The following is a 26668-nucleotide window of genomic DNA, read 5'->3' on the forward strand; positions in this document are numbered from 1 at the left end:
TTCGTGTTCTGTCGTGCGCACTGAAACCCTTTGGAGCTGTCGGAGCACGATATAATTCAACTATAATTATATAAAATTGTTTTAATTCCATGCTTTTTGGTATAATTGTGAAATTACTTCCATGTATTGATGGTATCTTTTTGAAAGTGTTTTTGTATTGAATATTTCTTTTTATACGATTGAATGACGATGGCGCGTGTTTTGGCTAGAACCGAAGATGTATATGGAACTTTTGAATTGGTAGCATGTAATTACGCTGTTTTTTATTGTTTTTAATACGACGGGCCTTGAGGAGGCGCATTAATTGTTACACTTATACGAATATATACAATTATATAACATACAGTTGAACAACTGTTTTACATTCAATTAAATCGAAACCAAAAAGACCGACTGCCAGACTTCAAGACACTATGAGCTCATTCTGAGTAGATCGGACCACCAACAGATAAAAGTTAAAAAAAATATATAATTGTAAAATGTAGGTAGATAACTTCGATTCTTCGGATGACAAACACCTTAGTCCGACCCGTGACTACGAAGGCTGCAGTCTTCGAAACGTCAGGAGAAAATTATAACATAAAAACCTCGATAAAATCCGCAAAATAGTTTTATTTCAAAACCTTCCTCTTTTTCGAAGTTGGTTAATAATAATATAAACAAATGTCATACGGACTTTTTGTTCGTATATTATAGTTGAAATTTATGACGCATTTGAAGGCTTTTCGGAGACGTTAAAACAAGGAAAATCTAGTCTCGCGTTGATTAATGGTTCATAAATAAATGACGAAGCATTTTATTCATAAAAGTACCTAGAAATATAGCTTAGTGCGAAGCGAGTAAATCACAACACAAAAGATTGTTCGTGATTGTCTCTTCTCTTTAACTTTTTTTTATGTTGTGTTATTTTTGATTATAGTGCTCTATGGCATAAGGTATTGAAAATTTCTTTTGAAACCTTTGTTTCAAATTGTCTATTAGAAAGAATTGTTTTTGAATTTAGAAGAATTATGTTTAAAGAATATTATCAATGCGGAACTAACTACTAGCATCAAAACAAATCTCACTATCACGCAAATTATTTAGTAAGGGATAATGATTACTACACTGGCAGAGCGCTCACAGTTCAGTAGTGTTCAAGACGCCAATAATTATTGACGTGTGTTGGAATTCGAAATTTTCCTCAATTCCCAACATAAGTCTGCTATGCTTAAATATTAGACAGTAAACTATGGCACTTATACTTCAACGCGCATATTACTATGAGCGAGCCTAGTCATATCGGAAACATTCACTCATTATCTATCAAGAGCTGTTACAATTTAACCGAAAAATAAATATTTTGAATGGCGAATTTAGGAAATGCCTAGAAACTTGAACTTCACAATTCAAAGTCCAAGAATGCTATCACAAAAATGTTTGGACGAATATTAAAAACAATTAAATGTAAGGTTTTCAACGATGAGCTCTTTCGCCTCCTAATGGCCTACTCATGACGCATAAAAAATACGTTAAAAAATGCAAATCAATTCTCCCCTCGCGTAGATTGGATTAATGCCAGCATCCATTTAATATCTCAATCTTATTTGTCACTTACACAGTTTCGCTTGAAGCTTTCCGCGTAGCCCAAATAAACCAGATCGATAGGCAACTATCATAGTTTACTTAACTAAGTGAAGTCACGAGTTAAAGTCATAAGGATATCGTGAACTCAAATCAATTCCGCAGCGTAAAGGAACCTTCGGTTTCCGTGTTTGTGTTTTAACAACGTTCCTACTTTAAAGTTATAAATTTTAGTATACCTACAACCGAAGGATGGGACGAAAAAATCGCTCGCCTGATGGTAGACGCCACGACTGTCCTAAACAGTGGTAACACAACCCAGTTTTCATAGAGTAGTTCTCTATGAATGATTATATGTACACTCTCAGGCCTTTAATTCTCAAAGGGGTAGGCAGTGGCGCAACTGGCGCACCTACTTTTCATCGTGCGTTTTCTATCCTATAATGTGATAGGAGCAATCCGGTCGCCATATCGAGCACTAATTTTAGATTCTGGGCTGATACTGGGTAGAAAATTATATACATATTCGACCCTATTATTCCTGTTATTAAAAAAATGGAACCACCGTTTTAGAGATAAGTTCAAAAAAAATCTTTAGCATTATATTTAAAATATACAGATTCATAATATGAACAATAAGAACAAGACAAGCAAACATTTGTTCAAACATTTGTAAACTCATTCGGCAATTGAATGCTAGTTCTATAATTAGTTGTTCTATGAACGCCCTTTAGACGTCAAATAACTATCATCACGTGTGCAAAGCCGTAACAATTAATTTTGCCTTGTTATATAAACTTCGAACTAATTTCCATAAGAAAATTGTAGTACATTCTTCGCGATAGAGGCCAAACGTTACACGTTTATTTCTTGTGCATAAAAATTTTACGTAAAATCATTTAATGTACTTATTTTTTAGTCTGTTTCAGAAGTTTAAAGTAAATTTTATTTGTCAGTTATCGTATTAAACAGATTTTTTTCATTGCTGTTAATGACGACTCGAGCTTGCCGTCCGCCTGATGGTAAGCGATACGACCGCCCATAAACAGTAGAAACACCATCCAATACTGGTTACTATGTCCTTCAAACCGGAACACAACATTGAATACACACTGTTGCTTGGCGGCAGAAATAGACATTACGGTGGTACCTACCCAGGCGGACTCTCGCATATGAGAGGCCTATCACCAGTAAATAATGTAGATACTACTCACTTTATTGCCATTTGGGATATAAAATAGTGTGAACTGTTTCTTAGGTCAGCTTTATCTAACGAGTACTAGTCGCTCAGAAGTTGTGAAAAGGGCCCGAAAAGTTTAAATATCTTTTTATTTTAAATAAATTTATAACGCAATTATATAAACATTTGAGACGATGCCAACTATACATTGAAAAGCCTCCAAATTTAACTCATAACTACGTATCGGCACATACGTCGCGCCCAAGGAAATTCGCTTAGCGTCACAAAAGTCTTTTCAATAAAAAATTCTCGTTCAAAGGTGCTTAGTTTCAGAAATCTGCCGCGACTATAGAATCATGTTCCGCTTAGTACCACGCAAATGATCTCCGTCAAAAATGTCCGTAGGTTTTGGTTTTTACGGCGTGTGGGGTCATATCGGCTGAATCGAGACGGAATAAAGCTAGGGGTGCGGGCACATTGCCAAAACCGATCGCAGCGTTCTGACGCTTTATTTGTAGTCGGCTTACTGAGCGACAATCTCTTTGCGTCCGCACTTACTTCAATACATTTGGATAATGACATTTATAAATACAATTCTGGTATTTAAATTTAACAATATTATTCTCGTGTATATTGTTATCGAACTTAAAACGTTTATTTTTATGACACTTAACGACGTTTGCACATTTAATTTTCATTATTTCAATGGGGCTTTGATTGTTACAGAAACCAACTGCACTATTTAATATATTAAGCGTAAAAGAAATGTAAAGAGATGTATGAATAAACTATACACTGAACTTTCTGAACAAACTTCATTACGCGCGTTGGCAATTCCCAAAAAGTTATCAACAAGAATCACGACTTCACGTCAAATTATTGTACAGAACCGTACGAATAAGTAAATAAAATTGAATAATTTACGAGTAGATTTTACCACGGAATGTCACAGGGGCGGTGATGTGAGATATCAAATTATAAGAGGTTCTGTGCACATGCGCGGAGCGTTTTGCCGGCCGCGGGCTCCAGTCTGCTCGACGTTCGTGCTCTTTCCAAACGGGCCTGCGCTATGCGTCAATACGAAATTTGAAACTCGACGCACGTTCGGTAAAATATTAAATATAGAAACAACGGCAATAGTGTGTGTAATTAAAAAAAAAAACTTTAGTTTTTTTCTTATTTAGTTGTGTTTTCTGTGGCTGTTTAATCAACTATACGAACTTTAGAAGATCGTGGACTCAAATTTCAAAGTTTTTACTGAAAGTGAAGTGGTTTTTTGTTGGATGAATTAATTGCGAACTTTAGGTAAGATTTTAATGTCACAACTTACTTTATCTTTAAATCATAAAAAGAATTATCTCCGTTATTGCGTTAAAACCATTTTTTTTATTTTGAGAACTACGAAAGTTTAACATAATAAAATTTACACAAATATATACAATTATGATTGTAAAAATATCGGTGATAAAGTAATATAAATACCATTTTAGTCATAAAATGATGATGACAATCTTAACGGGTTTACGAGACTTAAGCCGTGAGTACCAAAAGCTCACAAAGGCTATTCAAGCGCACGCCAAAGGCCGACTTTTATACTTTCTTTCGACACGGGAATCGAAATACATAACTCTCGTTTCTCAGTACTAGCAGTACGGAGTAATTTATAAAAAAAAAATTACAGCTTATTTGGTTCAGTAAAAAAACGACATTGCTACGTATAAAGATTTCTTTTTTACACCCATCTCTGAGATATTGTTAAAATTTATATACCAACGAATCAAATACTTTATGAAGTACTTTGACTAAAATCTTGCTTATAATATTAAGAAGGAATGGTATTTTAACGTAGTTCTCTACGTGGTACGCTGATTTACAATGAATTACTTTTTAACTTATAAATAATTTTTATCAGTTTTTTTAGGGGCTTCGCGTGCGTGAAGAGGTTTTCTGGTATTAAATCCCGTTATATATTTTTCTGGGATAAAAATTAGCATACTGAATTTCGTGGAGATCCCTTCTGTAATTTTTGAATTTATAGCGTTCAGACAGATAGACAGTCGTGACGAGGTACTTCTTTACTACTTTTATTTATATACTACTGAATTAAATAATGGGTCACGAAAAGACTAAAAATTTTCAAGAATAAATAAAAATCGATTGCCAGAAATATAAAATCAATATAACTATGAACAATGATAAATTTAGCTTAATCGAACTGGCGCATTAAAGGCGAAATCGTATCTTTATCCGACTTCAAAAAAAGGAGGAGGTTCACGATTCGACTGAATTTTTCTGGTGGTGCTGTTTAATTGATTGACGAAAAATTAATTATAAAACAATGACGTTTAATGTTGGAAAAATGAACCTTAAAAATAATGCCATTAGCGCGTTAGTTAAATGTAATATTTCTACGTATTAAAATGATTTTCCGTATAATGTATTTCAAACAACTGAACTGTAGATTTACGCGGCTTTCCAAGAACCTAGTAGAAGGATATTAGTTCAAGATTAAATTAACAGCAAATAAAACCTACCGACCTACATAATTAAGGTTAGTTGTATATACCTTTATCTTTCTTTTATTGTCTTGTGACATTATTGTAAATTCATGATTATGAAGGAATCAAGTAAACCATTACCGATATTTTAAGAAATTATGAAATCGACTATGTTTGAAAATATATTTGTTGATTGATTATTCGGTACGAACTTGGAATATATTTGAATTATACATAATTTTTCCTGTTTTTCAGTTTATAATTATTAATCAGTTTATATGTAAAATTTTATTTCTATTATATAAACATGGTCAAAACCTTGATTTTTGATTTTACTCGTCCATAAATGGTTGGGATATAATTTATATATTATGGCGTACCTATGCTATGAAACTACATCATCTTCTCGACCAAATCATCAGAAACCACAGACAAGAACATTGTTTGAAGAAACAGAGTTGTCAGAGAAGTCTGACAGTGACGATAATTTAAGACAGTAAACCGCTGTAGGTATATCGGCTATATCTCAGACCTCAGTATCTTATTATAGTACCAATAAGCTAAGCTAAGGCTAAGCTATATGAGATTTGGGTGACGGGAAGGAACACGCAGGGCTGTAATTCATAGTTCTAGATGGTGGTGCTGTTGTTTGTGGGTAGTCGTTTCGTCACCGATGGACGAGAAATTTGTTCATTTACCATTTAGTTGTAAGAGGTATTCCGATATGCCGTACCTATCTCATAGAAGAAAAGAAAAGACAATGCCGGTTAAGGTGTGCCTGGCGCTGGTTTTCAATTGAAACCTCGTGGATACCTATAGATTGTATAAGAAAATTGAAATAAAAACACAAAAAAAGGAAAAAATCTATACAGCTTACCTTAATCTTCAATAAGTTGTAGTATAAACAAAGTTTTTAAATTTTTTTTGTTAACGTTGTCATATTCTCTATTCCATCTTTAGTGAATATTGTCTTGATAAAATTGTAGGATTGAGAGTTTGTGAAGATGTTTGGAGGTTAAGCTACTTAGATGATTAGATATAAGATAATTAGACATAAAAGAAACAACCGCTGACCGGATTTAGATGAAATTTGGCGCAAAGGTAAATCATGTGCTGGATTATCACACTATTATTACACCCTGGAAAAATTCCCAGTGGGATTTTCATACCGGGAAATGCATTTCGGCTGGGAACAACCGCAAGAACACTTAGTTTGAGATTGGCTGCACTAGGCGTCTCCGCGGAGGGCTATTGCGAGAACTTCTGTCAGAGGTATCACGCAGCCGTCCCTAATGCTGGAAAATGGTCACTGTGGTGATTTAGAGGGTGTTACCAAGCACAGGGTGCATGTGTATAGTGTTAGGAACTCGGCCCGTCGTTTTCCATCTCACTAAGCGGCTCAACGTTAGGTAGTAATGCCAGCCAACTGTACATAACAGTCCAGTCGCCCTCCATGAAGGGCGGTACTGGTAGATAATTTTCTCCGTGAAAACAAAAAGGAACATTTGGTTCAAATAAATTAAATTTATTGGGCTCTACCATTGTTGTATAGGTACCTAGCTACATAGGGATCACGTGTAGGTCACGGCAATATAGAAGGAAGGGAGAAACTTTTTGAACACAATTATATTATTTTTGTTTGGTTTTTTAGATTTATTGAAATGTTTTTTCTGAGATGTATTGGTAGATTTTTATTTGTATATATTATAAGTTTACAATATACCACAGCCACCATACAGGAGCTGCTATATTTGGTAAACGCTAGAGTTTTCATACGGTCTGTAAAATACTATTTTTATATATTGCAATTGAAATAGCATACTCGACAATGAAATAATTTTAAAATACTTCAGTGTTAAAATAACAAAGAATTTTCACGGTATGGTTATGACAGCGGTTGTATGTTCTACGGCGACATTAAATAACATTATGAATGCTAGCAAACTCCACCGTTTCGGATGTTTAAAGTTTATTCTTTTACTGATCAGATATACTTATTTAACTTATTATTTATAACAATCTAGCTTTTGCATTCGGCCACCGCTGCTTTAAATTTATTCGATAAAATATAACTATCTATTAATGAAGGAATTTTATAAAGTTCTAGATAATCTAGTTTTATATAATCTCATGCTCGGAAACTGGAATTCATTCCCAATATGAACTCGGAGTTAGGAATTCATGTCTAATATGGCAATAGGCTCGCCTCCTATCATATCATGGGGCGGAAGACACAGACTGAAATTGGGTGATCTGGTTGCACCTCAGCCTACCTAAAATTCATCACTATTATTATTACACAGTTTGAAAAAAAATATATATTTTTATATCCTCGTACAGACTAATTCTCATTGTAATGTACATTTATAGTGCGCCATAGTTGCTCGCGTAAGGCTGTCGCGTTCCGGTATCAGCCTGTGTATATCCAGCTAAAACAGGCCGGCATAGTTGTGGCGACTGCTGAGGGTTAATCATCTCTCGTCAGTCGACATTCTATTGGACGCCACTCAGCTTACCATCAGGTACAGTGAGGTCACTTTCTAGTGCACGTATAAAAATAACATTTAATTAGAGAGTTGCATTGTTCTACATTGTGATTATAACAAGTTGTATTTCACGAATCATGTTCGCGCGTATGCCACAATATTATTGTCATGGCGGTGTCGACAACTTGTCGTTGACGGATGCATTAAACATCACCCATTAGTCATATGTGGTAGAAATTGCAATCTCAGACAACTGACGCGTTTTGAATAGCAAACTCGATTAAAGATTGTCTATTTAGTAATTACTGATATGATAAGTAGTTTAATTTACGACCAATCAGAGCAATTTTATTGCAACCATGAAAATAATTAATAAGGAATTGCATTACATCAATTTTTTTATGTATAAATTACACTTAAATATATCTCTCACGAAGCGGCTATAGTCTAGTTGGATGACAAACGGACCGCCGAGATGAATGTCCGCAGATTCAAATCCCAAAGGCCACACACTTTAACTAATTCTGACTTTTCTAAAAAAAGATGTGTATATTCTTTGTAAATTATAACAAAGAATATACACATCTCACCATCATCATCATCCGGTGAAGGAAAACTTCGTGAAGAAACCTGCATACCTGAGAAATTTTCTATAAGAATTTTGAAGGTGTGTGAAGTCTACCAATCCGCACTAGGCCAGCGTGGTAACCTTAGCCTAACTCCTCTAGTAGAGGAGGCCCGTGTCCCGCAGTCAGACTGTATACAGGGCTGATAATATTATTATTATATATCTCCCCGTAAGTCATATTCTAAAAAAATTTAGATTAATGATACTTATCTCATACTGATAAATTTATACTAACCTATTATTTGATATTGATGCGTACTCGTGACAGATATTGGACATGCTCGCATTAGGCACCTGTGTCATCTGGGAGCAGATAGACGGCACGTGAGTGACATCCATGCATTAATCGACATGTGCTGATATCTTGTGCAAATGCGGCATATATAAGAGGAATCTATGATACCCAATAAAGGTCATGTCTATGTTGTGAATGGAATACTGAGAAGTTCTAAATAGTTTTCGAGAGAATTAAATTTTTTCTTAGGATTGTTTTTATTGAAAATATACGTTTTTAAGTGGTAGATTATGCAAACTAATGTAATGCCGTATGCATGTAGTGTTCACTTCTAGAAAGTCGTGCACTCAGGTACCTTCTTAATTTAGAGTTTGTATCTACTGTTATCGATTAGTTTAGTGGACCTAATAAAAAAATTCGTAAGTGAGTTATCTCAAAGCAAGAGGATGATTTTTTTTTTATAATAGTGGTGTAATCCTATTAAAACATGTTCATTCAGTAAATGAATGTTACATTATTGTTATCATTATTTTTTTGCAATATTATCCAATTTTTAAATTTACGTTTCACATAAAAATTTCTTTATGGAATATTGACTATAGTTACAAGGAGATATTTTGATAATATCCCCATCTAAGTTGACATAAAACTCAAGTGTTGACAAATCAATCTTAAGTATAATATTAAGCTATTAATATTTGTTGGTTAACTTAAGTCATGTTTCATCCATATTTCTGCAATGATTTATTACTCGAGGAACTTTCACAATATCTGTTGTCAAAGCCACTTTTAAGTTATTAAATTCCAGCGGCAATTTTTGACATAGAAAATTTAATATTAAGAGAACTACAAGGCGATGTAAAAATTGTAATCTCGTTGAGGAATGGCTTATTTATTAGTATGCTATATCTCAGTTACTTCGCATATAAAGCTTTATTAAAATATATGTGTAAACATAAAACCGCGCACGGCTTTTCGTTTTTTCTTACACTTCTAAGGTATTTACTCTGCAATAAAGACTTTTCTTCACATAATACGTTTTTATATTGCTTTTATGGGGTGACGCTTGGTGACGTTTGACTTTCTTTTTTCACAGAACTTCTTTAGTGTTACCGTCCTACCTCAGATGAAAATGAACGGTGCTAGCAAAGTAATAGAGTACTAAGTACCTTAAAAAGTAGTCTCTCATGCCAGGACTACCTGCTATCGAATATAACTGTCACCACTACCAGCTGTAGTAGGTAGCAGTTGTAGTATATTTGTGTCCATCGGGAGAAAGACTGTCATAAACAAGGTATTACTTGTCATAGGGACCCGCGAATTTTTTTCTGTTCTGGAATCGATTTCAAACAGGCTGTCACAATAGTATCGACTAGCGATCAGTCAATCGATTAATCTAAAAACCACTCAACTAGCGTACCGATTACCTCTAAATAAACAATCAGCTCCGAGAACTTTCCTCATTATTACGGCCTAGCATCAGATGCATTTTAGGCACAACTTGAGACTACTATTCGATTCTACATTGTTGGTTATCTTAAATGTATTTACCGAACAACCCTTTTATTGAAATAATCCTTCAAACTCTTAATCCGCGCTTTCAAGTTTAATTTTAATGGATGGAATTAAATGGATAGATGACCCGATAACAGACTGAGAAGTTTTTGATTGAATCCGACAAGAATAGTGGACGATTTAACAAAAATGAATGTCATCCAACATCATGAAGAGTTTTGTTTTTTGAAAATACTTGCAATTATAAATAAGTTATATACTAAAAGCGGCGATAGCCTAGTTGGGTGTGGAACGGACTGCTGAGACGAATGTCCGCAGGTTCAAATCCCAAGGGCACACACCTCTGACTTTTCTAAAAAATCATGTGTGTATTCTTTGTGAATTTATCGTTCGCTTTAACGGTGAAGGAAAACATCGTGAGGAAACCTGCACATCCGAGAAGTTCTCTATAGGAATTTCGAAGGTGTGTGAAGTCTACCAATCCGCACTAGGCCAGCGTGGTGGACTAAGGCCTAATCCCTCTCAGTAGTAGAGGAGGCCCGTGCTCAGCAGTGGGCAAGTATATAATACAGGGCTGGTATTATTATTATTTATTATTATATACTTTGGAATTTGGTAGAAGGGGTGGCTATCATATAAGTTATAGCATAATACGTCATCGAGTGTCAATCGTCATAAAGCTGTGTGCGTGAGAAAAAGATAGCGAAATAATTCAACCACTACTTTTGCTCACAACATTTTTTTTAAATATAGGTTCTATTTTTTTCAATCATCTTTGATGCTGATTTCACAGTAGAATTTCTTTTTCGCATCATTCGCTGTTATATAATTTAATGTTTAAATCAAAGGTAAACTACCCTATTAGAGTTGTCAAATCTTTACAATGAACAATGACCTCGTCGTCAAAGAAAGAAAACATACTTCTTTTCTGTTGTTCACGTGATTCCGTTTTTGTTTCCTTGCTACATTTTTCCTTTTTTCTCGGCCTAACGCGTGTCGGCTGTTTCGACCTATCATTTCCTGTCGGCTTTTCTAGTCTTTGCGAACTTTTTTAATTACTCAGTTCGGTTATAACGATATATCAACTAACTCAATACTTGTATGTAACAAAACCGTGACATAGCTGGGGTAATGTTATATTCTCAGAAAAAAATTCAAGTTTCAGTTTTAATTTATCGATATTAATACAAAGAGTTAAGTGGTATTTTTTTATTTGATAAAATTCGAAAGCTAAAATCAAAAATGATTGCGAAGTAACCTACCTAATGTCTAAAAAAAAAGGACTTTCATCTTGCTTTAGGAATTTCCAAAATTTATTACAATGAGAACATTTTACTTACAAATAAAAGGTTATGCGTACGCTCGAGATGCATGGAATTTTCGGCAGGCATCCAGCTCTAATCTATGGAATGAATGGTTGTGGTTCTGATCAAGGAGATTGAACAAGAATCCGCTTTAGTTTGTTAGATTTTATGAGAGCGTCCCAAATACTTTGGCAGTCTACATAATTTGTACCACTAAATTCTTATGAAAATTTGTTTAAAAGATAATGGCAGAACGATCCTGGAAAATATTATTTGGTCAAAGTTATTTTAAGTTCGAGATATTGATTATTGATACACATTTACTTTGGTAATTATTATTTACGAGACTATTTTATTAGAAGACGAAATATTTAACACATAACTTTATTCCCAAAGGGGTAGGCAGAGGTGCAACTACGACACCCAATTTTCGAATGTGTGTTCCATGGTGTAACAGGAAGCAAGCCTAACGCGATATCGGGCCCAAAATCCAAACTACCTATTATATAACAGATGGATTCCATAATATTTGTCCTTGCTTAGTCGAAGTTTAATTTTTTCCTATTTTATATGATTCCAAGTTAAATATGATACCGAGATTCTACGGATAAAGTAGTTCGAACAAATAAACAAATTCTTATAATTATGTTCATTAAATTATTTTATTGCTCAGTTTCTTCTCCATTGTTTTACTATTACCCAAGATTGATGATTTAATCTTGTACATCAAGTCACAAAGAGAATTTCTGTTGTCAAACGTAATTGAGAGGAAATTCAAACACAAAGCCGCATTCTCAAATTAGTTTGTATTAGAAAACCATTTGATTACCACAACACGAAGATAAGTAGGCACTTTATACGTCTCTTTATACTAAGCGACAAAGGACATCTTTCCACAACAATGTAGTCTTTACAGTTATTCTCCCGACTACAAAGCTGGATTAATAGAAAAAATAAATTTGTCTGCAGGATAAAACGGCCGTTTCTTTAAAAGGATTTTATCAATTCTAATCCTCGGAGTTACCGGCCGGGCTTAGCCTTTATGTTTAGTTTGAATTAAAACGGTTTTTGCGTTGAACTCTGAGCTTAGCGTGGGGGTGTTTTAGTTGTATCTCCAAGTTTATTGAATAGATAAGAAGCCGCAAGATACAAGGTGTCCGCAAAGTCAGACGGTTTAAGACCCCTACTTGAAGCAAACGGCCTTGAGCTTTCGTTCCATAGGTTTACGGTGCACAGTTACGCTCGATACTATGATGATTTAGGAATAAATCAAATAAATAAATAAACACAAATTTTTTGTATAAATTGTAGTGTTATTTGCATATTAAAATGATTTGTACTATAAGGAGATGCACGTACAAAAAAAATTGTGATATTTTCATAATGATTTTTTTTTAAATATATCCACATTGTTGAAAATTTAAATAACCAAAATAAAAATAATATATACGTATATTGTAGAAATATATTATGTTAAACTTTTTTCTTTTTTTTTAATATATTACTAATTTCGAATAAAGCTTTTAAAAATGCGGCTAGCGTGCCGTTTCGCTGGCGGCACCGCCTTAAGTGATACAATACTTTTTAGAAATCAGTAATACGATTCAGACGGGTCGAAATGTTTTCCCGGTGCCTACGCCGCTTAACGCGGCTTAGCTTAGGTTCCCAGCACAATCCGCTCTGATTGCACAAACGGTTTCCCCGAAGCGTAAAATTTTTACTACCGCCCGCTCCGACTATCGTGGGCCGGCGGCGGATTATTTTTTTATACAAAACCATCGCCTAGTTTCCTTTTTTAAATTTTTACTAAGTTTTGTTGTTCCCAAATGTTATAATATGATTATTTTCAGTTTAAACATTTTAATTTACATAAATGCTTTGGGTATCCTAATTTCTTCCGCTTTTTTATACTTAACAGCTTCAATTTCTCCGAATTAGGTATTTTCATTTTATCCCACAATTTTCATTGGTTTTAGGCAAAAATATATTTTAAATATCGGTGTATAAATTATATTATATTTCATTTTTCTTCGAAACATTGATGTAGGGGAACACTCATGTCCCTGAATAATTAAACATAAAGATCCCGGAAAAAATAATGATTGAAGCTTTTTTCCACCTACACATAGATAAATTTATATTTATACATAACATTATTATTCATATTTATACCATAGTACGAGACAATTGTACCAACTTTTACCCATCTACGCCGACTCATACACAAAAGCAGATCCTTCACGATTTACCTCGCAAACGTCTAAATACTTTGATGTGAAACTTTTCCAATATTTTTCGTGCGTCAGGGAAAAATTTATATGATACGCGGAGTAGCAGATTGAAGTCTTCCGGCAGCTGAGCACACAGATTCTCTCTGTGGCTGTGATTGCACAAACACGTATGGACTCGATTTGAATTCTGACACCGTGATCAAAAGATCAAAAGCCTTCGCAAATATTTTAATACCTTTTTTTAAGGTCCCTATTACAATTCACGCCTTCAGTAGTGGCACGGTAAGCGCTGCCGTGAGCGGAATAAATTGTGGTTTTAAAAGAAAATCGCGATTGTAAAACGAGGTCGCCGGCTCTTATTTTTTTACGTGGAAATTTAAACGCCTACCAACATTTTACTAAAGTGGGTACTCGTTAATCACCTGTTATATTTATATTTACGTACCTAAACACGTTAGATGGGGGTGGTATAATTGTTATTTACTTTTAACGTAATTATAACACTTGAATACGCGTTTGTGGAGTCGTAAAAATAGTAGTCAAGTGTTATCGCACATTGAATTTAAAGTAAGTGTTGTGTGACACGAAATTTGTGTTTAAATTTAAGTGTTATAGTCATTGACGAGTTATAGAACAATGAATTTAAAAATGTGCGTGTCTTAGTATATACACGCAAGAAGGGCCCTTATTTAGCAAATTACACATATTTTTTCCTGTATTATATTTGAAATTTTATTTTAAAAACAGATAGACAATTTCCGTTAAAAGAGACGAAATGGAAGCAACTATGTCTCAAAACATTACATACCAAATGTCTGGATACCTACTTTTATTCCACACACAACTGATACCTACGCAAAGAGTAATCCGGGAATTATTTCGTTGAATTAAATTATTTCCCCGTATTCCCTTTATGCTTCAAACCTCGCATAGGATGGTAAAATACCTGCTAAAATTGCCGTAAAAAATATTAAAAATATATTTGAACACTAAAAATCTCCCTTAAACAGGTCGTTCAACGAACCTTACCTAACCTTAATTTATACGAATATTATAAAACTGAAGAGTTTACTTGTTTGTTTGCCTTCTGTAACCTCTAGAACTACTAAACCGATTTTGATTTTTTTTTGACTAATTAAAGCTACATTACTCTTTACTGCTATAGGATACTTTTTATCACGGGAATATATTTGTTCCGAAAAAAAGTTTTCACATGGGCGGAGCCGCAGGCAAAAGAAAGCAGTAGTCGTCTGTTTTAAAGGAGTACTTAGTTATTAGGAGTTATTAGAAATGTAGGTAATCTTTTCTTTTTTCAATAACCCTACGTTTGATAGTCTGGCAGAAGCCGGCTCCGACACGTCGGACTTTGAGTGAGCGCTTTAGGCGCTCGCAAACCTTGGATAGGTAGTCATGACCCATAAACCATATGACATGCTAAATGGAAACCTAATTTCATTCCCCGTTGGATAGGTACCATCAACCATCAACTCAAAACTCATATGACATGCCAAATGATAATCCAATTTTATTCCACATATGACTGATCTACCTTTGCAAAAAGTAGACCTGGAGTTAGTTTCGATGAACTACACAATTTCAATAATCGATGAAGATGGCCTACATGTCGTGTTCCATTTTAGGCTCTGAATACGACAGGTAGCTTGAACACGTTTCATGGCCTACGGTAACATATTATTCTGCGCGTATCGTCTTGTTTATGTTGGTTGTGTAATGTGAGTTTGGTTATTATATTTTCTACCTCACAAACCATTTACATTTGGTATATTTTTTGTGACACAGGTACACAATATCACACACCGTTATAAGTAAATTCGTATAATTATCACAAATTGTTATAAATAAGTTAAGTATCTATATCTACAGCGAAGAGCTCATATAACCTAATTCTTATCGGCTTCCCTTTCATATTTTATGTAAAATCTAATTATCTTTAAAACGCTTTCCAAACTACATTTATGCATGTTATTAGAACCTATAAGTTGTGTCGGGTTCCCTTTTAGAAAACTTCACCCATCGCCTCTGCTATATATTTCTTTCAATATAAATACAGTATAAATAGCCTTTACTAACATAAACGTGTTTTCATGCTGATGATGTAATAAAATTAAACAAACACTCGTCACGCCTCTATGGACGAACGGGTAGACAGAGATGCAACCAGGACATTCACTTTATTAATATTAAATCGATTTATATAATTTAACAGTTGCGAAGTATTTCCTATCAGATTGTTTTTGTTTAATGCAAGTTCAATTAAAACAGGTATGTGGGTGTAATCACCATAGTATTTTAGTAGATTTCCTAACACGAGGCGTCAATGCTCCGTACAAATTGCATTACCCCGATTCAGCTGTATTATACAAATGACGAATCCGGATTCTCTGAGAACTGTTTTACAATTTCCTAGTAATTTGGCCATACTTAGGGTCTGCTATTTCTTTGACTTGAATGACTAAGTATTAGACGAAATATTCTTAAGAATATTAATACAAGAACTAGATGTGTGTTGACGGTTTCTAGGTGATTATTGGTAGTGCCCTCATAAATATGATATCTGACTAGAATACCTGACACGAATAGCGTAGTAAATCATTTCGACATTAATTGGCTAGCGTAAATAATAAGGGCTAAAATAATTAACGTTCATCATTGGGCGGAGCGTTCATAGCCTAGTTGGGTGTGGAACGGACTGCCGAGATGAACGTCCGCAGGTTCGAATCGCAAGGGATACACCTCTGACTTTTCTAAATTTATGTGTGTATTATTTGTGAATTATCGCTTGTTTTAACGGTGAGGAGAAACATCGTAAGGAAACTTGCATACCTGAGAAGTTCTAAATAGGAATTTACAGGGTGTGTGAAGTTTACCAATCCGCACTAGGCCAGCGTGGTGGACTATGGCCTAATCACTCTCAGCAGTAGAGGTGGCCCGTGCTTAGTATTGTGATAGTACAAATAAATCCCGCATCGGATGTTAAGTAACGCCTAAATAGAGTACAGATTTTCCATCTCTAATTGACATAATTATGCCGGCCTTACAATACACATATTGATCTCGGTATGCGAATCAATAACGTGGGGTATTGCAGGTTTTATACTTCGGGCAGAGTAGTCGCTATTTAGGCTGATACAAAATAAATTCTGAATTCTAACACTATCATACCTTCAAATGTCCACTTAATTATGCATAAAAATATTTTCTAATCTACATTCTCTTATTAAAATCGTCTGACTCAAGTCCCAAATGGCTCGATAATCAAAAACTTATACCCAACTTCACCGATGAGTTTTGTAATAAATAAATTAAACTATGCCATGAATTACTTAAGCCTTGCGCTGTTAACTCAGCTCTGAGTGAAAACGCAGCGAACCGCTCAGTACAGTCTGATCAAAGGGTAAACTGTGTGAGGTAAACCGACTGAGAATGGCCTACCGCACTTTGATGTCTGTAGTATAAATTAGTCGAAACCATGTAACGGTTTAATTTGGTGGTTGTTTTTATGTTAATTGTGTTATTTTGAAACTGTTTTTTTAAGTTTTCACGTTAATTAATTTTATTTGTTAATAGATTCTTTACTGTGATGGTAGTTTGCTGGTGGTATAATATATTTTATATCTACTCTGATAATAACTAAGGTAAAAAGGTGTTAAAATCCGCCATAGTGCCCATGTAAGTGTGTCGCGTTCCGGGATCAGTTTATGTATATCCGGTTCCAACCGGCCGGCATAATTGTGTCGACTGTCGGATGCTAATCATCTCTCGTCAGTCGATATTTTACTGGAACCCAATCCACTTACCATCACATGTAGTGGGGTCGTAAATCTATGCACGTATAAAAAAATACGTAACAACAGCGATTGGTTTAAACAAGAAGGTACAAATATATTTTTTTTACATAAGTAGGTGATATAAATTAATAATTAATAAAGATAAAATATCAATACTTACTAAAAGAAAATTCTATATAACTTATATGTTCATAGTCGAGTTTTCTCATAGTTGGCTCAGTATTAGATACAACTACAAATGCAAATTGTTCAGTGCAAATGGTATTATATATATCTTTTAATCTTATTCTGTAAAAAAATCCAATAATCCTTAATATTATATGAAGGGGGAATCATGCATCATTGTCTTTGCCAATTCAAAACACTATTTACTTACATAAAAAATCTAAATCTCATTTTGCGACTTAATTAAAAATAACATAGGACCTTATGATAGCGAGGCAGTGATATGCCAATAAGCTATATGTACCTATCCTTACATTTAAAACAAAATCCTCTCCCGCGTCTGTCTGTCTGAAGGCGATAAACTCAAAAACCACCGAACGGATTTCAATAAAATGGATATACTAATATAGTATACTGTATACTTTGGGACCTTGGGAAGGACATAGTATTTTTATCCCGGGAAAATGTATAGTTGTACTTTTATCCCGAATACTCTTATGTGGGCGAAGCCACGAGCGGAGGCTAACTAAATACATATAAATATGTAGCGCATTACACTTGAAAGTTTTTCGTATAGAATCTATATTAAGGCATGAAAGTATACCTCTTCATCACTCACTGGCTCTAATATAACCTTTGACGTATGTAATAGGTGAGTGTAACGTTTCCTTCAGAAAGTTAAGAGAAATAAGCAGGAAAAGTTTTACTCAGCATGAATAAAAGAAGTCGGAACTTAGTTCTTTGCTGTTTCTGTAATATCGTGTATTCATTTGTATATTATTGATATTAGAGGTATTCGTATTTTTTCGTAGAATGAATAAGGTAATAATCAAACCCCTTGCTGAATGACGAATGGTAGATCCATATTAAAATTTAAAAAATGAATTTCTATTTAAAAAATAAACAGATTCAAAACAAAAATAATATCAGTTTTTAATCCCGTTGTGCCTTCATTATAATATTAGTCATAATTTATCAATCTAAGCCAATTATCGGTTAATTAAACTACATTGCTTTTTTTCCTTTATATTTCAACACGTCATACATTAAATAGCAATTTCAAACCGAAGCTGATATTTGACTGATAATAGTTAATAATTGTCGGCTGCAAAACGGACAATACGCGCACATAAATTCACGTAATGCAGCAATCATGGATATCTGGTTGTTAGTAATTTGATTATCTAGTTGTTAGTTGTCCAACGATTGGCCGACTATAAGTATTATCTCCAAATTTATTGGTGACTTGTATGTTGTGATGATAAAGCTAACACGGAACTGGTGGTAGGATATTTGCATCAACCGAGATAGCGACTACCGTCTCCAAGGTGTAAAACCCAAAAAAACGCTATGGTAGTCTCGTAAATCTGTGCGTACCACCATATTCTGAACAAAATAAATACCAATAAAAAGTAATTTAAAAATTAAACGCCTTAATGCCACCACTACTGCTCTAAGAAAATTCGTCACAACGGCAAAATCACACTTTCATTCAGAAATATCAACTCAACATCAAAATGCTCAAAAAAATCAAAAAACGGGATTTAGTCGTTATTCATGGATGATTTTGACACAATGATAATAGAGGCAAGGACGAGTATGTCGTTTCATTTATTAATGCAATTTCAAAATGACCGTATACTATTATAACATACAAATGCAATGTTATCCGTTTTATGTGTGATTATTTTCTATTCAATAACTCCATTTAACTGTCAAGGAAGAATTACCATCCCTTTCGGCTTTGAAACGGGTATGACAACTGAGTGGACATAAATTATAATTCCTTCTATATTTCCATATGAGAGCATTAAAACCTAAAGTGATTGTAAGATTCAAGTATGTTATTTGGAAACAGAAGCTTTAATGATACAATTATAATTAAATTAGATAGAATTTAGAGCTAATTTCTTACTCATCAAATAAAAGTTGTTCAAAAGAATAATTAATTAATTAAATGAAATGAATAATTAAATTATTTTACTTTCAATTGACGATTGAAAAATCGGCCCTTAATGACATTTATGTATAGTTCAAATCGGATATAAACGTTTTTATATTTTTTTATACCTATGACAAAACGCTTCAACACTTTCCAATTAGGTCTTTAAGCCTTCTGTCAAACTTAAGTCTTTTACAACACAGTAAAACTTTCACTTATAAACTTTTCTTTTTAGGTTCTATACAAAAGGCCCTATTTTATTATTGCCGACGCACACACACATCTGTATAACTATATACAAAATAGTTTCAACTACATCGTGTTTAAGTATTTCGCATATTAGTTACGTTTGATGTGCATCGTCTGTTCATTTAAAAACAATGGGAACTCTTAAATACATGTAATAAGAAACGTTTATTTCCGAGTACATTAAATGACGGTAGCAAGAAAGTATAATAAATCCTCTTTATGGATAACATTCCTCATTATTTCGTTTCAGAAACAATCGCCGCCATTCAGTGAAGTGAGCAGATGAAAATGATCCATAAAGACTAACATTCTAATGAAGATAAGTGAAAAAAAGCCGTGTTCCCACTAATGATGTGAAAAAACAATATCGCGATGTGGCTCCCAGCATTGCTGTATTTGCTCTGTCACTTGGGTGAGTGTATTTTTGTAATTCGATTGTCTCTTTTCTTCTGTGTTCAACTGCTCTTTAAGTGCTATATTGTTTTAATTGGATTTGGTTAAGGGTAAGTTTTAAAACTTCTGTACAACAAATGTAGATATCATCCGAATAAAATACAAAAAGTCAGACTAAACAATGCTACCAAAAAATGGTAATAAAATGAAGTACTATCTAAATTAGCTGTTTAATACATCTGTCAAATAAAATATATTTGTAAGTTGTGAAACAGGCCCTAATAGGGTTAATGACGGTTTTTTTAAAATACATTTATAAAAATGTATTTCATCCAAAATGTATCGGAAAAAGAATTCTCAAAATCCACGCAATAATAAATAAGTTATAAATATAAAAGCTTTGAAATTCGGTGGAAATGGAAGCTGTCAAATTACCTTAATATTGAAATGTGACGTCACCCAGTGCCACCGGCCATAATGCTGTGTGAGTGAGAAAAATACGAAGCCATAATTCCACCACGCCCCTTTTTGTTCACAAGAATATTTCTAATATGAATAATTGCTTTATTTTTAAAACAAATTTTGATGCTGATTTCACAGAAAAATTCCTTTTTCATATTATTATCTGTTACATATAAAACAATAAATTAAATGAAATATGTATAGAATACTACCCTATTATTGTGAGAGTTTGTTCTATATAATTAACAAAACATTTCGGCAATCAACTATAATTAATTGGTAAAAGCTATCGTATGCATTGTAAAAAATAAAATATATCTGTATTTTAACTTATATGAGATCGACCGAATCGTAAAAAATCGTGATACGGAAAAATATCTACAATTTACAAACCGTTTTAATAATTTTATAATAGATTTCAGTTTTACAAAGGCAAAGTGTTATAATTTTATATAATATACGTTGAAATTGAAAAATAGTGAACTTCTTCTGGATAATTTTTTTATTAATAGATTTTGCCCGCGGCTCCGCTCGCGTTATAAAGTTTTTCAGGCTAAAGTTTTCCGTTATAAAAGTTGCGCTGTATATTTTCCCGGGAGCCTATGTCCTTCCTAGGGTCTCAAACTGTCTCCATACCAAATTTCAGCTTAATACGTTGGGTAGTATTTGAGTTTAACACGTTCAGGCAGACAGATGCAGCGGGGGATTTTGTTTTATAATACATTTTTGTAGAACTTTTTAAGAGGAACAATCCCGTCATACGTCATTGTTGCATAACTTTAACCGTTTACGCAGCGCACGCAACGGAAGCTCTCAAAACTAATACATTTTCCCCGTTTTTGCAACATGTTTCATTACTGTTCCGCTCCTATTGGTCATAGCGTGATGATAGCCTTTAGCACTCCAGGAACAAAGAGCTATCCAACACAAAAATATTTTTTCAATTCGAACCGGTAGTTCCTGAGATTAGCCATTACTGCTCCGCTCCTTTTGGGTATAGCGTGATGATATATAGCCTATAACACTCCACGAACAAAGGGCTATCCAACATAAAAATATTTTTTCAGTTTGAACCGGTAGTTTCTGAGATTAGCGCGTTCAAACTAACAAACAAACTCTTCAGCTTTATATAATAGTATAGATTATTACACATCTTATCTTATACTAGCTTTTGCCCGCGACTCCGCCCGCGTTATAAAGTTTTTCAGGCTAAAGTTTTCCGTTATAAAAGTAGTAGTTTCTCGGGAGCCTATGTTCTTCCCAGGGTCTCAAACTGTCTCCATACCAAATTTCATCTTAATACGTTGGGTAGTTTTTGAGTTTAATACGTTCAGGCAGACAGATGCAGCGGGGGACTTTGTTTTATAATATATTTTTTAGAACTTTTTAAGTGAAACATTCCCGTCATACATTATTGTTGCATAACTTTAACCGTTTACGCAGCGCAGGCAACGGAAGCTCTTAAAACTCATAATTTTCCCCGTTTTTGCAACATGTTTCATTACTGCTCCGCTCCTGTTGGTCATAGCGTGATGATATATAACTTTGAGCACTCCACAAACAAAGGACTATTCAACACAAAAATATTTTTTCAGTTCGAATCGGTAGTTCCTGAGATTAGATATTACTGCTCCGCTCCTATTGGGTATAGCGTGATGATATATAGCCTATAGCACTCCACGAACAAAGGGCTATCCAACGCAAAAAGAATTTTTCAGTTTGGACCGGTAGTTCCTGAGATTAGCCATTACTGCCCCGCTCCTATTGGGTATAGCGTGATGATATATAGTCTATAGCACTCCACGAACAAAGGGCTATCCAACGTAAAAAGAATTTTTCAGTTTGGACCGGTAGTTCCTGAGATTAGCCATTACTGCCCCGCTCCTATTGGGTATAGCGTGATGATATATAGCCTATAGCACTCCACGAACAAAGCGCTATCCAACGCAAAAAGAATTTTTCAGTTTGGACCGGTAGTTCCTGAGATTAGCCATTACTGCCCCGCTCCTATTGGGTATAGCGTGATGATATATAGCCTATAGCACTCCACGAACAAAGAGCTATCCAACGTAAAAATAATTTTTCAGTTTGGACCGGTAGTTCCTGAGATTAGCGCGTTCAAACAAACAAACAAACAAACAAACTCTTCAGCTTTATATAATAGTATAGAAGTATAGATTCTTCATACGTCCTAACTTCAACTGTCATTTCTCTGTCATTCAACATATTTTATAACCAGCCAGCAACTCAAACAGACTAAAACCTTAGATTAACTATTCCCACATATATATAAAAATGTTGGTTAAAAGAAAATAATACAATAATGTTCTGTGACAGTGATGGAAACGTTAACCCTACACCCTTTTTAGGTTAATGTTGTGACGACTAGATAAATGGATTTTAGGTGTTTGTGAGAGCCCTCTAGAATACAATAGGCGATGTCGTTTGGATAGTAAATTAAGCCGGACTTTGACCTAAGTAGGTTTTATTTCGGTCCAACATAGACTTTATTGTACCGCTTTCGGACAATACAATATGTTTGTTGTTAAACGTGTTTTGGGATGGACAGTTGTTACAAACCGAATATTGTCCTCGATGTTCGAATTTTAAAATGCTGTTTTATTGTAAGACAATTTATGTTATAAATTATTGAGCGTTAAACACACGTGAACTATTTTGGTGTTTGAACAAATATTAAGGTAAATAGAAAGGTATTTTATAAGTATATGCGTTATGAGAATTTCCTAACAAAGATTATTTTGTTTGTTTATGAGAATGTAGGCAGGTGAAAAATTAATAAAAAAATTAATATCTACACGGGTTTGAGATGTTGGTGAATGAATGATATTGGGTTTTTCTTCTCAGTTTTAGATTCATGTCAGGAATTTGTGTACGATATGGCAATTGGCTCCTCCCCTGTCATATCATGGGACGGAACACACAGAGGAAAAGCGTATGCCCTGTCCACCTCTGCCGACCCCTTTGACGACGAAGGCGTAAAATGTGTTTACAAAGTATTACTTACCCCGAAATCATTACAAATATCAATACGTTCCGAAGCGTTTTAACGCTGAACAAATTCAAAACTGCGCGGTAATTAGTTTGGGCAATTTTGACAGATGATAAGTGGCGGTAACGTTGCAGTTCATAGAAAGCTTTATTATATAGCAGCTTGCTCCGACAGTTCACAAACTCCTGTCACATGTTGCAAACACCGTTTAACAGTACGTAGTAAATTACAAACTCATAGGTAATTACATTTGGTATGTTAAATCTATGAACAATGGGCCGGTTGCCGTGGTGACGGTTTCTAGAAGTTTGTTCACCGAGAATTAATCTTATGTCTTGTGTGGCTTCGTTTGAATGATATTCGAAGAACATGCGTGTGATTGTTCCTCACGTATGACCTGTAAAATATAATTTACTAGTTTATTTCTCGGTGATATAAACTAATTAATCCCTTCTATCCAAATTTCGGCCGTGGCGGCTAAGGTTAATGGAGATCAACCAAGTACGCAAAATATATTATTTAAGTGTGCGCAATACACGAGTACACTCTCTGTTTCTTCACTCTCATAGTATGTGGGACGCCAATTTGAAATGACCGGAGAGAGATCAGGCGCAAGACCAACGTACGGGTTTACGTACGTTCCGTGCACGGGGGTACCTCATCCAAATATCTGACTCCGAGTTGCGACTGAGTAATTTATATGTAATAAAAAGCTAGTCACAATTATTTGTGGCTCGACCCAAGATTCAAACCCAGGACCTCAGTGTGGAAGTGGTCCACGGACGTATGACAGCCACGCGACCGAAGCAATCATCTACGTCACATATGACGTACTTTTAGGGATATCGACGTACTTTTTCAATTTAAATTTAAAAACGTCATTGTTGAAGAATGCCTTTCTTACTGGTAAGGGCATAGTATTAGATGAATTTTAACAACTAATCAAATTAAGTATATCCGAAAAATACCCGTTTGTGATTTCCATATAACGTAGTAATATAAAAATCGTTTATGTTTGATACTTAACGATTCAAAACAAAGTTACTTGTATAAATATTATACAATACTATATATATAAAAATGTTGATTTTATATCAAAAGTAATTTTTATATGTAACCGATTTTTTATAATCTTCATTGTGATACGATTTCTGGACCGACGTGGTGTCTCTTCACTTGTATGAGAAATACTGCACTTAAAATTTCTTAATGCTCATTTAGCAATATTTTATAAAACGTCTTTACTCGAAGAGAGCTCGAAGTAGCTGATTGCCATGTTCCCAAAGGGCTGTCAATAAAATCATCAATCTCATCAATAAAATGATTTCTTTCCATCGACATATCAACTACACTGGAAGTCAAACAAATACATTAACAATGGATGTATCTGTAAGGGATAGGCTTTAAATCAAAACAAAACGTTAATGAATTAAAAATAAAGATATAATTAGAAAAGATAACACAGTTTAATTATCTTGTACCAATGCCACATTGCGTAGAACATGAACTAATCCGATCTTTCGTTCACTGGCACCTAAATTTGCTTGACTACCGAGTCCAGGCTTACTGTAAAGTACCTTGAAATGCAGTACTGGAACAGGATTAACCGCCAAACGGGGCTCGAGCGATGCTTTCCATTAAGAGCCATTATGTTACCGATTTTGTGATCGCATTTGTAATATATGGTTAGTTTATATCTATATTTGTTTTCTATTGGAGCGGCGATAGCCTAGTTGGGTGTGGACCGGACTGCCAAGACGAATGTCCGCAGGTTCAAATAACAAGGGCACACACCTCCGACATTTCTAAAAAATGATGTGTGTATTCTTTGTGAATTTATCGTTCGCTTTAACGGTGAAGGAAAACATCGTGAGGAAACCTGCACATCTGAGAAGTTCCTTATAGGAATTTCGAAGGTGTGTGAAGTCCACCAATCCGCACTTGGCCAGTGCGAATTGGTGGACTTCACACTCGCCTAGTGCGGATACTGAGTAGGAAGAGCTAAGGCCCTTCACTAGCCTGTAGTTTGGAATTTGTACCCGATATGGCGATAGCCTCATCCTCTATTACTTATATAATGGGACGGAATATGTGAGGTGAAAATAGATGCACAACTTGCGCCTCTCGCTACCCCTTTGAGGATAAAACGCGTGAGTAAGTGTGTATTAATCATCTTGTTTCTAAAAACTACCACGGTGTCATAGTTATATTGCGAGAGTGGTATGACGATGACAAGTGGATGCACACGTTTAGCTTCTGCCTACCCCTTTATGGATAAAAGATATGCGAGCATCCGTATGCGCCTTTCTAAAATCTAAAAAACTTGCTGATCGTATTCATAATGTTACGAAGTTTCGAATGGTAAAGTTCCTTAGCACTGTATTATGCTCTCCAGAGATATTAGATTTTAAGTCACAACGCTTAGCATTTAGTAATTACACCAGCTGAAGTGTCATTTGCACCGGAGCAAACTGTTTCCACATTACTATTTCACGGCTGAAACAAATGGCAAGGGACAGCATTTAAAATATGAAAACAATTGGTGTCTTTTAAAGATTTAAAAAAATATTCTAAATAAAAAAAACAGCGTTTGATCGTGTGAAGTGAAATTGGTATCTTTTAACAAAGTTTCCAAAATTTATGATAAAAATCATAGATTCGCTGATTTTTTTTCAATACAGGCACATCATAGTGCCTCCAATGCAACAGATGCTAAGTGGAGTGGGGTCACATAGAATGTCGACTGATGACACCTTAAGTGCTGTTTACTACTTTCTCAAACTGACTTCTTTGATATCTCAGAGTTGGCTTTATGGTCATGCAATTGCGTTCTATAAATAAAGTAGTGAAAGCATTCAGCAATATCAGGCATTATTGATGAATTATTAATTATATAATTTCACATTATCCAAAATGTTTATTTGTTTGTCCATAATTTTATATAATATAGCTATTTATAGAAGTCTTGTATGGTAGGTACCAGTTCAGGTATCTACCT

The 26668-nt window shown here is 34.5% G+C and overlaps 1 protein-coding gene across 1 annotated transcript in view; it reads left to right on the forward strand.

The window, feature by feature from the left end:
* The first annotated feature begins 3940 nt into the window (after nt 1–3940).
* LOC115446735 (hemicentin-2) overlaps nt 3941–26668 on the forward strand; it is a 107052-nt gene continuing 84324 nt past the window's right edge. The window contains exons 1-2 of the mRNA XM_030173509.2: nt 3941–4048; nt 20056–20217. Coding sequence (XP_030029369.1) covers nt 20178–20217 — 40 coding nt within the window. The 5' untranslated portion in view covers nt 3941–4048; nt 20056–20177. The remainder of the gene's footprint in view (nt 4049–20055; nt 20218–26668) is intronic.

Source organism: Manduca sexta, chromosome 8, assembly GCF_014839805.1.
Source record: "Manduca sexta isolate Smith_Timp_Sample1 chromosome 8, JHU_Msex_v1.0, whole genome shotgun sequence".
Classification (NCBI taxonomy): domain Eukaryota; kingdom Metazoa; phylum Arthropoda; class Insecta; order Lepidoptera; family Sphingidae; genus Manduca; species Manduca sexta.